Source organism: Amphiura filiformis, chromosome 2 (assembly GCF_039555335.1).
Source record: "Amphiura filiformis chromosome 2, Afil_fr2py, whole genome shotgun sequence".
Lineage (NCBI taxonomy): Eukaryota > Metazoa > Echinodermata > Ophiuroidea > Amphilepidida > Amphiuridae > Amphiura > Amphiura filiformis.
In genome coordinates this window covers 6,391,826-6,407,955 of record NC_092629.1, presented here as the reverse complement: position 1 = coordinate 6,407,955, position 16,130 = coordinate 6,391,826, and the positions used below count along the sequence as shown (strand labels likewise).

The window sequence follows — 16,130 nt, the reverse complement described above, 5'->3', positions numbered from 1 at the left end:
AGAAAAGTGTTAGCACAGCCCTAGACCCAATGTGATTTTAACTTTTCAAATTCCGAAGTTCAATTTATAACCCCATTTCTTTTCAATTTTGCCTCATTTTAGGCAGTTACTTGGGTCCACCAAAAGGGTTCGCGACCTTTTCACAAATCGAGTGGGACGGTCCATTCTCAACTTAGGGCATAGACCCTATCCAATTTAGCAAAAAATCTGCCCACCAATCTGTCCTGTCATATCAATTGTTATACCGTTCTGGTTATTGGATAGGGTCTATAGGTGATGCCCAAGGTGATGATGGTCCAGCGGTTTTGTTGCCCGAAATTATATGCGCGATTACATTTTATGCATAACATTATGCTGAGCATTTTTTTCCTAAACAATGACATTAGAATTATGGATTTTATTCTTATTTCAACTGGTTTACAATGTAAATTCAGTTTTGTTTAATATCATCATTCCTTTCCCAAGAATATCAGCATTTGCATGACACTTTCAGTAACAGTGACTTTACAAGAATTGTTTTCTGTGACCTCATTGTTTTAAAGAATATTTTTTTGTACAAAAGTTCTTTTGTTTCCAAATGTCCTTCGCATAGTTTGTATTCAACAAACAAACTGAAATAACAAATTGAAAATAAAATGTAGTTTTATAATAGGCATAGGCCTACACCTTCATAGACCCATTCACACAATAAATAAATAAATAAATAAATAAATAAATAAATAAATAAATAAATAAATAAATAAATAAATAAATAAATAAATAAATAAAAAATAAATAAATAAATAAATAAATAAAAAAAACAAGTTTACTTTACAAGTGACTAACTTTTGAATTAAGGCACAGGTCTATAGCAGATGTCTATACCAGAGGTCTATACTTTGAATTTGTAAATAAATAAATAAATAAATAAATAAATAAATAAATAAATAAATAAATAAATAAATAAATAAATAAATAAATAAATAAATAAATAAATAAATAAATAAATAAATAAATAAATAAATAAATAAATAAATAAATAAATAAATCAATCTATAAATATGCAAACAATGTATTTATATAAGCTGCATATTCTGGAAAACCATAGATCATCTTTACATTTTTATAATAACGTGATGTTTCAACAGTGGGGTTTCAACACAAATTATTTTTTATAGGCCTACTGCCAAATAATTATAGGTACTTAGCTGGATGCACTTCCTGATGCGGATGGTCGAATAAATACTATCTCAGCGCATCTAATTTTTATGACATTCGTCCCCATTGCACTAAATGGATTGCTTCAAAAAAGTTTATGGTACCCGACGTTCTACGGCTTTTTATAAAAAATATCGCGGGAAAAGACCAAAATTAAAAAGAAATGGGGTTTCAAATTGAACTTTGAAATTTGAAAAGTATAAATCATGTTGGGTCTAAGGCTGTGCTAACGCTTTTCTTTGATGACTTTGACCACAATGTTTTATTTTTTCAAATATCTTAAAAATGCAAGAATCAATTGAACAGACAGTAGACTTGGATCATGAATGAATATCGTATAGCGTAATTGCATTACAATTGTAACTTGTAATACACATCTGGTACTAAGTACATGAATGATCAAGCCTAGCAACTGTCAATCAAACAAAATTAAAGGCAATTTCACTATGGCGCAGTAGTACGCATGCAAGCATCGCTGTCTGCACACATACATATTTTAGGCTATTATCTTATGCAAAAAGTTTTTATTTTGGCGCAGTTTATGGCGTAAATATGAAGTCAGGTTCTGATTGGCTAGCTGAAACACGCCGCGCCATCATTACATCAGCACCTCATTCGCCGATCAATCTGCGTAGCATCACGAGACGCAGTCGTGATTTTAGTTATTTTTACGCGATCGGTAGGCCAGTACGAAGGAATTTTGCAAAAGATAATAGAAATGCCCATGGGCTATCTACAATGTACGCTCTCCTGTGGAAGATTTTGAAATTATATCTTCCACAGGGGAGTATGAATTTCAAATGGAAAAATACATTAGCAACTCCATTTGAAACTCACCCTCCCTCAGTGGAAGATTCAGGTTGAATCTTTCTCAGAGGGTGTATGAAATTCAAATGGAGCTGCCTAATGTGTTCATTCTATTTGAAATTCATACTCCCCCTGTGGAAGATATTTCCAAAACCTTCCACAGGTGTAGTGTGGATTTTAAATGAAATAGCCCATTGAATCCGAGTGTCATAGCCCTGATTATATTGAATACATATACAGTAGTCAATGGTCACCCGAATATACAAAAAAAAATGTTCTTACATGTTAGATGGGTCAATCTGTTTATATGCCCATGCACTGCAGGCTCCACAGTATGCATAACCAGCATGGCTGAAAAGAAAACAAGTATGGTATCGTAACATACATAAGAAACACTTTAATGTAAATTGGATTCAATTTTGGGCGATTCACAGCGAGTGATATTAAGTGTCTATGCAAGGTCTTAGGTAGGATTTTGAAGGTTTGGATGTGTAATTTTAAAAACCTGAAAGTGTAAATTGAAGATTTGTGTACAAAGTATAGGTCATGTGGGTAAAAACTTGGTATGTACCGGGTGTCCCAAAAAAAGGTTACATGTAGATTTTTCAAAATAATCTAAGTTAATGTTAACAAATATACATGTCCTTTTCATGGAATAATCCATGTACCCTTTACTAGTACCCCTGTGAATGTCAAGTTCACAACCTAAGTACTTAGCCTGACCAAGCTCTTTACGTGACATAATACAACACGAGGTTCAGTATACCACCGTCACAGCCACCGTGCATTTGGCGGGGCACTTTAGTAGCCCCAGCCATAGCATGGCAGATACAGTATTTTATTCTGATAAACAATGAATAAAACTTGTTCAGTTTTATTTCAAGAGTTCAGTCAGAAGGTAAAAACAGCAGCGATTTCAAGTCAACAAAATCCAAGCAAGACCTAAATGCAAAAGATTGTTATTCATTTCACTATTTTGATGACAGGAGATACAGCGTGCAGAACTGCTTTCACCAAAAACGTGTTCTCCTCTAATGACCATATTCCTTTATTTGTTACCACCAAGAGTCAAGAAGTTCTAAAATTGATTTATTTTCAGTACAATACAATATTTAATTTTTCAATATGTTTCTTTTGTGCAATAAGTTCAACAATGAAAAACAGGAGAAACATAAAAAGTTATAAAGCAAAAACCTGAAAACAAAGGTGTGCGTGTGTTCAACTTTCGTTGTGCGATATTTTGTTGGTTAACCAATCTTGACACCCCTGTCATCTTGCGCTCATAAGTTATGTTGCTTTTAAGATACGGACTTGAAACTTAGCAGATAGTTACAAGAAGGATGAATGAATAATATCTGAAAAAAATACATTGTTTTGTTGTACGATCACAAAATGCGGTTCATTTTCTACATGTAACCTTTTTATGGGACACCTTGTATTACAAATTTAGGTGTAAAACACTCCCTACATGGCTGGCTGCATACATGTAAGCCTTTGTGTCTATGACAAGTAGAAAATCGCTATCGCTCGCCTCAAACGGCAAGGCCTCCATACATGTATATCTTCCATAGGGGTGTATGGATCGACTGAAATAGCTCATTTCAATTCGTCATGAAAGCACCCCCCAAATATTTTAGAAAAAATTCCCATCAGAGAGATATAGGCTTTGAGTTTTAAAAATCAAACTTGTGAGGAGTGCTATTTTGTGAATGAGGGGTGTGATTACGCTTAAATGTGATGTAAGCTTGAAGATTACTGAGTGTGATCAATTGCACTGAGTGTGATCGCAGTCATCGCACATGCACTCCTGAAAACTCAAAGCCTGGTGAGATTTTAAGCCAGCCATAGCCATTCTAGATCTACCTACTTTTATCCATAAGCAGTGGAAAAAATGTTTAAAAAAACGGTATTAATGAGCATGATTATGTGTACCGTAAATCCATAGTGGATTTCCCAGTTTTTAGTTTTCAGCCAGAATTTAACATGCAAAATATAAACTTGCAATTATCCATAGGGTGATATGGATTTCAAATGGATCAGCCCAATTGGACTTTGCTGGACATTTGAAATTCTACAGTTACTTACGGTGCGATGACGGCTTTAGCTGGAGTGTGTGTGGCATTTGCATTGGCCAACCAGTTATCTAATTCTGATGACAACTTCTGACCTAAAAATAAAAATAAAAATATTTATTTGAGGTTAACCCTACATGTAACACAACTGAAACTCAAACCACTGCACATGCATGCATTCAATGTAATGCCATGACGCAGTCAGCCCAAGTCATATACCCACGGAATCACTGGCCGGGCCAGCCAAACCACTGTGGCTACCGTTTGATAATCTTCTACTTGGCGTGTGAGGGATCCGGGGTTCCCGGGAGTACCAAAAGACTTTTTTGTTTCTTCTGTCCCTTCTGATAGCAAATGAACCTTGGGTTCCATTAGGGTTAAGAGACATGTTTTTCCTAGATTTAGGCCTATGTTAACCCTAACACAACTGCTAGAGTATGTTGCTGTTGTGGCGATATATTTTATATCCCTTCTATTTAAATTTATTATTTAATCAAAATTATGGTGTCATTCACCCCGAGTGAGAAATCACTCTCCCGTATCATTTCGATTAGACCATCGGTAAACGTCACAATGGTCTTTTGTAAATGGAGGTCTTGTGGCAGACGCAAGCTGAGATAAATTTAGTTGTAACTTGTAGTCACTCAGAGAGATAACACCTCTCTATAAAATCTCTTTGGACACCTCTTAGTTTAGCTCTAATTATTACTTTGATAATGGAGTTTGTTCTACTCCCAGTTCACTTGTTAGTTTTAATATAAAAATACGAACAGAATGAAGAAGATGTAGTAAGGTAATAAATAACTTAAATATCAGTAAATTGTGGTTTTGATTGTCTTGTTGTTGGTGTGATTTCATATTCGTGCTTGGCTGAGTCTGAAAGCCTAAATAAGACCCTGGTCGAACCTCTAGTTCTCACCCATACCAATGCCAAATCGATGATGAAGAGCCGATGAACGGAACTACCAATGAATATCTGAGGGACTAGCCGAGACGAGCGGACCAAGACGCATCTGCCAAGCAGTGTGATTTATCCTGGTACGGTACCTACTTTGCCGCCTAAAATATTTAGCGAGTCCTAATCCCAAAGCTCTTTATTAGATTGCTATTGTTTTTAGGTCGGACAGCATTTTTGCAACAGATGTTATTTATTCTGTTAAAGTCATATTATAACATTTCTGTAAAAAAAGTACCGGCGGTATAATTTATTTTCCATAAAATGTTAGCTTTTACTACAGGTCAAAAATGTCCCCTTTTAATTTTGAGCCGAACAAGCTAGTGAGGTTAAGGGATGGGGTATGAACATTTGGACAGTATTTATTGTGGGACATTAGAGCACATCAGACATATCGAATAATGCATTCTGAATACTAAGAATGTCCTTCTGATATCAAATAATTTTTATTTTTTGAAATTCGCAATGTAATACACATTTTATGGCAAATGATTAAAAATTGATATTTTTGATATTTAAGGGGGTAGGACTAATGTACACCCATGGCCAATTTTGTGCATATTTTTGCATTTTTCTCAACAATTATAGCACATTGGTGAATGGTGATAAGTAAGATATGTATATTATAGGGGCAAGGACTACAACTAACTGCACTGGAAATGTTATTTCAGCACAGGCAACAGTTGTGGAGTTACAGTCAAAAATGAGGGAAAACCAATATTTGATCAATAAATCAATAACTGCTTGCCTTGAGTTGTTAAATTTTCAGTGCAGTAGTTGTAGTCCTTGCCCCTATAATATACATATCTTACTTGTTACCAATGCGCTATAATTTTTGAGAAAAATGCAAAAATAGGCACAAAATTGGGCATGGGTGTAGTACCCCCTTAACAGTAGGCCTACTCAAAGTAAACTTTATACAGTGGAAACTCTTTATACGAAATTTGTGGGGTCACAAAATTGAGTTTGTCTTATCAGGATTTTGTCTTATGATATCATGTGACACAATACCTAGAGATTCAGTGCCAGGGCCCTGAAAATCAAGCTTATCTTATCAGGTTTTTTGTATTATCAGAGCTTGTATTAAAGAGTTTCCACTGTAAATCTGATTACCGGATTCATTCCAATAAGCGCCCATGCCCCAATAAGCGCCCACCCAGGGTATTTTCAATTTGCTAAAGGGTATCATCAATGTTGAAGTGGCGGATAGACGTCAATACACATACAGTGAAATAGCTGGAGGACTAGAAGTCCTGTGTAAACTTCCGATACGTATCAGAAAAGCTACTAGAACATCTCAGGACCCATTTATAGCATACATAAATTTGTCTCTAATAAACGCCCAGCAAAAAAATTAGGTAAACCAGGTAAAAAATAAGGGCCCACCCAAAATGACATTGGTAAGCACCCTGGGCGCTTATTAGAATGAATACGGTATATCATTAGATTTATACAATTTACGTTGAGGACTGTTATATCAAAAATGTGAAAAATATCAAATTTTAATAATTTGTCATAAAATTTGTATTGTAATGATTTACTCAGGGTGTGGTATATGGATGATGCGTGATTTCCTGATAAATAACTCAGAGAACGGAAAACATGGAGCAAACCGACAATGGAAGTACAATCACAAAATAACACGATTTATTAATAAAACACGAATCCTAACCATACAGAGACTGCCGCTTATTGAAAGTCATGTCTCTAAACAAATGGTCAAGCCGTCTTTGCACAGAAACAAATGCACGTGTTAACGCAACAAGCTCCAAATCATAAGTGAAGGTGCATCGGATGACTGGCCCACGCAAGCACGCCATGACACGCCTCCTCTCACATGCCAGTCGACCCAGCAACAGCACCAACCAATCAGGGCACGGCGACGTAAAAGTGCGACGCAAAAGTACGTCGACATAGTCGCCGCCTCTCGCCGTCCTCATTGCAGAAATGCGTCTACCTTCCGCTGCATAATGCATACCACAAATGCAGACGCATCCACAATAACGAGGAAGAGAAGTAATGGGACAATTAATATGCAATTAGCGTCAATTAATTAACAAAGGGAATAATTTGGGTTTCATTTATGAAAGTCCGAAAATACGCAAATCATCAGGAATGTGCGCCTTGTGCAAGTACAGCAAGTAAACAAGTCAACAAACTCTCCTGGGTCAATGTCCGTTCGTCAGTCGAAGGCGACGCAAAATTGCATCACCGAAGTCATTACATTTGATGAAAGTTTCATACACAAGAAAAAGGTAAAGCCTGAAAAAGATAGGGAGACACCCGTAGGCTCAGGGCATTTCACTCTCCCCACCTATAAAAAAAAGATTTGTACTCAAATCTTGTACAATAGGCCTAAATGCAATTTCAAAGATGCATTTAGAAATTAATTTTTCCACAGAAACAAGTATTTACATTATAAGCAATAATTTTGGTAGCTCACACAGTGGCCAAATGTAATTTAACATTTCATTTCAATCAAAAATACAGCGGCGGCAAAGCCCCGCAAATTTGCGTCTACTGGTTCTAAATTTGTAGGCCTAAATGTCATTCAATTAGTTCAACATGTTCAAACAAAGTGAATAAGAAAACAATATAGTGCCGAAAACATTGCAAGAAACGGGCCTAAATTTTGGGTGCCTACAAATTTGGAATTTTCAATTAAAAATCTTATCAACTACACCCTAAACTCAACCTAAAGGCCTAACGTTGAGTTGTGTCATGTCAGCGGTGCCTAAAGATTTGGATAGGTGCAACTCGCTAGCTGTTGTTCACGGGTATTAAAAAAAACAGATGACACTTTGGATACAATTTCACGAACATGACCAATTTTATGTGGACGATAAATGCGCTCTACTCGGGAATGAAAACAACAACAGCCGGGCCTAGGGGAAAATACAACAATAATTAATTCAAAAAGGGGAGCGAGTTACACTTACCCTACATACAACTTTATACACTACACGTCATAATAATTAATTTCAATCTGGTAAAATCCAGTCCGAAGAGTTCAAAAACATATAATAATCGGCGATCGTTGTCGTTGAACGTGGCATGGCGATGCTAGCCTAGGGCTTCGACAGGCATGACAGTCAATGTTGCTGCATGCATCGTGCATGCATGAAAATTCACAACTTCAAGTTCATCGGTAGAAATACAAATCATTGTCCAAAGGCGGTGAAAGGTAGTTCAGCTTCAGGAGATTATATAAAAATTCCACGGCACTTCGATATATCCATAGAGAGAAACTTACAAGCTCACGCCAGTAAGCTTGTATTTAAAAGTTCCCATCAGTCATGCAAGTTCAATGGCAATTTTATGCGTCTCCATTCATGTCCATGTAAATGAATAGCAAATGTTCAAAATCCAATTGAAGCCACAGAAACCATCATCACAGCAGCGTCAGCATTTACCATAGTCATTCAGGGTCTTGTAGCCTCGGTGTCCGCACTTTTGCGTCAAATTCTTCATCACAAGTTGTTGTTTTCACGGCGACATGCAGCTGTTGTCATGATCAATGTTGCAAACTCGCCGGTATCGCCAAATTTCATGGGTACAGGAGCTGTTCGCTCGGTTGACATTACTGAAAATGCGTAAATTCGCATGTAGACAGCTTTTGGTGCCTTTTTCTATAAACTTCATAGAAAACTTCAAAACTTCTTGTGCGTTTTGGTTACATGTATGTTTGACTTCGTAGGTTATTAAAACATCTTGATTTGGCTTCAACTTTTCAATTTCAAATTCACATCTTCTCGCTTGAATATACAACCAAACTTGCATTATCAATCAATTAGATTTCTTTTAAGTTCTCTTATAAAACTCGACCAGCAAGTTCAGAACTTTTAATTAAATCTGATGAACATACATTGCATGGCATCCAGAACATTTGCGCGCTTGCTCTGAAATGCCAATTTCAGCAATACCTTAAGGCTTTCAAGTTCATCATAACAATCATATAGGCCACAACCCATTTCACTACAAGTTGGTTGTCATCTTCAATCGTTTTCATTCAATCAAGCAACTTTATCATGCGTTAAAGCCAACATCAATTTTCATATAACCTACATGCATAGACCTACAGGCCTATACAAATTATATTCCGACTTGTTTTCACGGAATAATCAAACATCCACGCACATGAAGGGTCTTCTAAGACTTCAATTCAACCCCACAAATGGTAGGCCCTAATGGAGAAATTTTTCTCTCCATTCTTCATGTTCTACAGCTGTCTTTCTTTATTTCTCACGGGAGGCCTATTTTTAGGCCTTTAATGTCAAACCCGGTTTCTTGTAATTTTTATGAGATCGACTTTTTGGCGATCAATTTGTGCCATTATTTTAAACTTAAGATAATCTTTTTATATAGGCCTACTTTTGTAACGCGTGCAGGCTACTGTATAATGACACGATTTTTGCTATATTAATTTATATGCGATAACTTCCTCTTCCTGTTCTGGAAGGGCATGGTCCACGAAGGATCCATTTTTGATTCATGGTCACAATTAGGCAAAATGGCATAATGTCATCAATTATAAATTGACGTTCAAGCGGTAGTTCATCATTGTGATATCTACTTTTTGTGGGTTTTCTGGCATATAACTTGCACCTTTTACTAATGCGTTTCACATCTGCAAACCATTTCACCCACCAATACCGCTTGCCAATAATTTTCATTATTTTCTGGGTACCTTCAGAGTGTTCTTGGTGTTTATTTGTATCTTCAAACACCTTCATACGCAAATGCTGTGGAACTACAAGTTTCATTGAAACTTTGTCTCCACAGTCTGAGTCGCAGCGTTTGTAAAGAACACCATTGGCAATTTCAAATTGGTCCCAAAATTACCAATATGTTTTCAGAGTTAGATTTTCTTGTGAAATGTCTTCCCATTTCGGGCGATCACAATCTAACTCTTTCCAAGACATAATTTGGTTCAGGACTTGGTCTTCCATCTGTTCCTTCCTCAGGTCTTTAGCAGACCATTGATAGAACTTTTACTGATATCTTTGTCCTGGTCTTGACAATTTTGACTGTTGCACATGAATTCATCATGTTTCACATGATTTACATAAATGGATTTTTCAGTGTCATCCATTTCTTTTGGTTCCTCTGCACTTGTCAGTTCATCAAGGCCATTGCAACTGAACTGCCAAAAATCTATAAGATTTTCAGGATCATTTTCACTCAGTTCTACTGGTTGCTTAGTCCCGTGAACATCGTGCATCAAGTTGTCATGACTGTATTGTAGGCCTACAGTCTTCATTTCTTCCACGTCCGTGTTTTCCTTGACCACGTTATTAGGCATCACCATTTTTACGCTTGACACTCGTTTTGAGTTGTCATCATGATCATGTTCATCGGACGTGTTTGACAAAGTTGGAGATGTCGCCGAGTTTATAGGCCTACTCACTTTGCAGTGTCTTTGGAAGTGACCAACTTCTCCACATTTAAAACAGATCAGATCTTTTCTGTGTCTTTTGTTTTCATAGTTACCATGGTTACGGCGTTGGTTTTCGTAACTTTGGTCTTTATTTTGCACAGACTCGATCTTCTGGAGAATTACCCTGAGAATTTCCAGCAGGGACTGTAAGACTATTTGGTCCTTCGACATGAGCGAGTCAACTTGTTCAGATGACTCCAATTTGTCCGACTGTATGTCTAGGCCTACTTCAAGATTGCTCACAGATCTGACGTATTGACATGACCTCTGATTTTCGGCCAATTTGAAGGCCTCGCACTCGATAGCAACATCAAGTGCTTCATCCAGGGTCTTAGGCTTGGTTTGAAATATGCTCCATCTCATATCAGGGTCCAATGCGTCTAAGAACTGATCTTTAGCCAGAATGTCTTGCATACTCCTAGGTGCATTTGGGTATGCATATTTGGTTAATCTCCACGCAAATTTTGTGCCAGCTCTGGAAGTGACTCGCCTTTTCACGGGTTCTTTTTTTAATAGCGCCTTATTCAACTCTGCTTTATTTTCAGAGTTGAACGCTTTCCAGTGCGCTTATCAACGCTGGATAGTGATACCTGGAATGTTCTTCCAAATCACTCAGAACCGCAAGAGCAGCCCCTCTAAGGCTGGTAGCCAAAAATGCTGCTTTGACATCATCAGGCCAAGCATTTAATTCACACACAATTTCAAAGTGTGCCAAATAATCCTGTAGCGGTGTTGAGCCGTCATATTCTGATGGCTTCATCAATGGTTTTGTCATTGATGTGCACCTCGTCTCATCAGGACTTACAGGCAACCTGTCTCTGTAGGTCTAGTAGGCCTACTACCACAAGCGTAGTCGCTCGTATACGAGACACTGTTACGGCCTTTTATTTCTTGCAGCCGGACTTTGGTCTGTTCCAGAAAATCACGCATATTTAATTCATCCTTACCTTGCCCTCTGGTTATACCAGGTACGTGGGTTCAATAACGATTTCAGAAGTCATATCGAAATCGCACCGCTGCTCACCAATGTAATGATTTACTCAGGGTGTGGTATATGGATGATGCGTGATTTCCTGATAAATAACTCAGAGAACGGAAAACATGGAGCAAACCGACAATGGAAGTACAATCACAAAATAACACGATTTATTAATAAAACACGAATCCTAACCATACAGAGACTGCCGCTTATTGAAAGTCATGTCTCTAAACAAATGGTCAAGCCGTCTTTGCACAGAAACAAAGGTGCGTGTTAACTCAACAAGCTCCAAATCATAAGTGAAGGTGCATCGGATGACTGGCCCACGCGACGCTCATGACACGCCCTCTCACATGCCAGTCGACCCAGCAACAGCACCAACCAATCAGGGCACGGCGACGTAAAAGTGCGACGCAAAAGTGCGTCGACATAGTCGCCGCATCTCTCCGTCCTCATTGCAGAAATGCGTCTACCTTCCGCTGCATAATGCATACCACAAATGCAGACGCATCCACAATAACGAGGAAGAGAAGTAAGGCTAATGAAAGTCAATTCTGAGTTTATCGTCCCCCGCCCGCGTCACTTTTTGGTAACCAAAAACACCCGCGTCAAAATTTCAAAAATGCCAAAATAATTCATTATTTTCAAAGTATCAGTGTTTTCACCACTTTTAGCAATTGGAAACATATATTTTTGTTTGTAAAACATATAAATTCATAACTTGGAAGCAAAACCATGCCCTCTTCTAACTTTTCTAGTCCCTACCCATATAAAAACATGCTTATAAATAACATGTATGAGTGTGGCTTTAAATCGACATACGCATTTTAGGTCAATAATGAAATCTGATGAAATAATGAAAAATGAAAAATGAAAAAGTCACCTCACCAACCTGGAAAAAAAAAGGGACAATAAACTCGGAATTGACTTTCATTAGCCCAATGGGACAATTAATATGCAATTAGCGTCAATTAATTAACAAAGGGAATAATTTGGGTTTCATTTATGAAAGTCCGAAAATACGCAAATCATCAGGATTCAGGAATGTGCGCCTTGACCTTGTGCAAGTACAGCAAGTAAACAAGTCAACAAACTCTCCTGGGTCAATGTCCGTTCGTCAGTCGAAGGCGACGCAAAATTGCATCACCGAAGTCATTACATTTGATGAAAGTTTCATACACAAGAAAAAGGTAAAGCCTGAAAAAGATAGGGAGACACCCGTAGGCTCAGGGCATTTCAGTATTATAGGCCTATCGTGAATTTCAAAAAATGAAAATTATTTGATATCAGAAAGACATTCTTCGTATATTCAGAATGTCTGACATGCTCTCATGTCCCACAAAAAAATTGTCGAAACGCTCAAAACGCTCATTCCAGATCCCTGAAGCAAAGAAAATTGGAATTTACTACAATAGTACAAGTGCAATGCATGCATGTTACTCTCTCGGTTATAATACGGTACGATCCTCTGCTGGTGGGGTGTGTGTTGTGTGTATGTGTGTCCCGTATGCTGTAAAACGTGTACATATTGTGTAAATGTGTTATGAACATCGCATACGTGTTTGACTAATATTTCCATCGTAATAATAAAACGACGGTTCCTGCGTTTTATTCAAAATCAGCCCTCCTCACTTTTCCAACACTAGCCTTTGGGCCGAGGAATATCATGTGCAGCCTAAATAATCAAGATATCCTGAGGTCCAAGCAAAATTCTTAAGCTTTTTACAATACCGGACCCGTACCAAAAAAATATCTGTTCCTGCAAGTCCTTATGATTATGATTTGTTTGATTCCATTTTTCTATTACTAAATTATTATAAGCTTACCACTTCCACTGTACCACGATCCAGCGTGGCTTGCAGATCGTTTTCCAGACATCGCCGGCTCCTCACTCAGCACTAAATCTTTCAAAAATTGCAGGGCAAAAATCTTTGCAAGTAGATTGGAAATCTGTACAAACAAAACAAAGGCAGGGCTTGATAATCTCAACCCAGCTGATGACCAGCCGGCGATCAATCGAGGTCATCCAAGGTCATTTAATAAATTAGTATATTGTTTTTGTTTAGACGGCAGCTATTTCCCGGGAGCTATTGATACACTCCTGTTCGGGGACCGTTCACAAAAACTTGTTGGGGAGGGTCTGATGCAAAAGGGTGGGGGGCCTGAAAAAATGACCACAAATTTTCCTGGAAAAATTAAGTTTATATGCTTTTCTATGGGGTTGCCCGGGGGGTTGCCCCAAGTTTTCATGTCAAAAAAAGGGGGGGGGGCCTGAAATTTTTGCGGTCTGAAAAGGGGGGGGGGCGGCGAAAAATTTTTGCGATGAAATTTTTTTGCATCAGGCCCCCCTTACAAGTGTTTGTGAACGGTCCCTTTAAATGTGTATGAAAAAATGATCAAAATGAATATTGATTGATTGCCTTATTGATTGTTTGATTGATCGATGATTGATTGATGGATCGATGCAATGAATGAATAAATGAATGAATTATTGATATGATTGATTGATTGATTGCTTGATTGCTTGATTGATTGATTGATAAATTTGATATCAGGCATGGAGCTTATATAAAGCTCCATGATATCATGATCACTTTTTCTGTCGCACACCCCCTGCCCTCTGAGAGCTTACAAAACGCCACCTATTGCTCACCTTCTTGTAATTCGCAGAATTAAGTTTCTTGCCTGCAGTGAATGTCGTTTAGAACGATTATTTTCCGGAAATCGTCTCAGATTTTTGCCATTTCAATGTAAAATTAGGTCATATTTAGCTGACTGATTGCATTTTGTGAGCTGTTATATTAATATTGACGATCAAAAGATGTCATTAAAAGATTTTGAGGTAAGATTGTGTTATTTTAACAAATTTTATAAATTATAAACAATTATAAAAATTTCTTAGTAAGCTTATTTAGTTATTATATAAAAACTAAAAAAAGAGTTCGTTTATAATCTTTTCCAAGGTTCCTTTGACATCGTAATCATCACGTATACGTGAGCTATGTCAAGCGTGTGCATTGGACCTTGTCATGTGCAAAATAATACACGCTTGACGGCTAGCAGTACGCTTAAAGTTAATTTTTTATTACTTCCGTGGTCCGGGTACGCACTGGTGAATTGCGATCGCGTAGAAGTGACAAGGACAAGGTCGCCTACTACGCGCCGCGCCGACGACCAATGGGTCAAGTGGCTTGTTGTCAAGTCTGTTGATCGATGATCAGCCAGTCAGCGTGATGTTTATTTCTTCTGTGGTAGGTATGTCCACATTGCTTATTATAGCTTATAATATTATCAACTCAAAAAGCTCAAAAAGTTGCTTACCTGTGTAATCCTCATAGGAAAATACAAATTTTTGAAATTTGGACACCAGAAACTTGGAGACGTAGTCTAAAAAGTGCTGGTCCTTTATCCTTGATACTAGAAGTCATCATGCAGTGATACATGTAGTTAGATTTCATAAAATAAAATCGCCTTTGTGTAAAACGGATCATCGTGGTGAAAAATGATGCATTACTGGCTCTTTTGTACAGTAAGTCATTGTAAGGCATTGTCAATGATGGCCGCAGAAAAATGAAAAATTTTAAAAACGGACATTTGCCCATAACTTGTTGATATATGAGCTACATGGTTGACCCTTCATTTTTTAAGTTAAATGATCACCTTTTTAAATGAAATAATTTCCATGTGAAAAAACCTACTTGAAAATTTTGTGATCATGCCTATCTGTGGGTACGCTCGTCTACGCTTGGCGCACAGCTGGAACCACGGAAGTAATAAAGAATTTAATTTGTAAAAGGCCATGTGTCTTGAGTTGAGACCCTGAAAAAGTGACAATTTGACTGAAAAAAAAATTGTTGTGTTGCCCTCAAGTGGGAAATGGGAAAGTTGGGTCGGACGGTCGGATTTCTTTTTTTTTACCTTCAGTTTTTAAAAAATCTCCTCAAATATTAAATAATGCTTAGAGGGACATTTGTCAATTTTGACTTCTCGATACCTGTTAGACATCAATTAAAGACTAGTCTTTCAATAAAATATTAATTTCAAGTGAAAAACATCTGTAAAATCTGTAAAAATTATCATTCAAAAAAAAAAAAAATGCCGACCCTGATTTTTCAGGATTTAGGGTTGGTCGGTTGAGGACAACACAACAATTTTCTTTTTTGGCCTTAGCACAAAAAATCATGCACAAAAGTACTGCTCCACTCTATTGGTGTACCCAGTTAAAAACGCATGGTCATATGTGACCATCCACCACAAAGTGGTAGTAAGTCGGCTCTAGGTCATTTTCTGTTTATTGCAGATTTTGAAAGAATTCACTTTCAGCTTTAAAATTACACCTCAACCAGCTTCATTGGACATTTGGAAGTGAAGTTATGGTTCATCAAAGGTCAAATTCCTAATATATTTTACATAGAAATCCATATACTGTGCGTCGGACACACAATACGCAAAGTGTAGTTGCGTAGGTGCTTTGCCCAGCTGTGTGTACACCCTTCTATATGGCCGTGTGTCATGAAGTGGTGTTCCTATGCGTTTCGTCAGTAAATTTCAAGGATCGCGCATCATTTTGCATTGAAATGAAACACTCATAATTTACAAACTATAGACCATATCATAGCAAAAGTATATTTCTGAAAGGAAAATGTCCAGTCTTTCCAAATATGGTATTTGCAAATCCTTGTA

The 16,130-nt window shown here is 37.4% G+C and overlaps 2 protein-coding genes across 3 annotated transcripts in view; one reads left to right on the top strand and one right to left on the bottom strand.

Annotated features, from left to right (window-relative positions):
• The window catches only part of LOC140145820 (protein MEMO1-like), a 29,931-nt gene extending 16,459 nt beyond the window's left edge, over positions 1 to 13,472 (bottom strand). Inside the window, 3 exon segments of the mRNA XM_072167500.1 lie at positions 2,287 to 2,355; positions 4,090 to 4,171; positions 13,274 to 13,472. Of these exon segments, the coding sequence (XP_072023601.1) occupies positions 2,287 to 2,355; positions 4,090 to 4,171; positions 13,274 to 13,325 (203 nt within the window). The 5' untranslated portion in view covers positions 13,326 to 13,472.
• Positions 13,473 to 14,119: 647 nt separating this feature from the next.
• LOC140145819 (exocyst complex component 5-like) overlaps positions 14,120 to 16,130 on the top strand; it is a 53,481-nt gene continuing 51,470 nt past the window's right edge. Inside the window, exon 1 of one of the 2 annotated variants that reach the window (XM_072167497.1) lies at positions 14,120 to 14,289. In XM_072167497.1, the coding sequence (XP_072023598.1) occupies positions 14,269 to 14,289 (21 nt within the window). In that variant the 5' untranslated portion in view covers positions 14,120 to 14,268. The remainder of the gene's footprint in view (positions 14,290 to 16,130) is intronic. The other variant, XM_072167499.1, reaches the window with a different exon arrangement.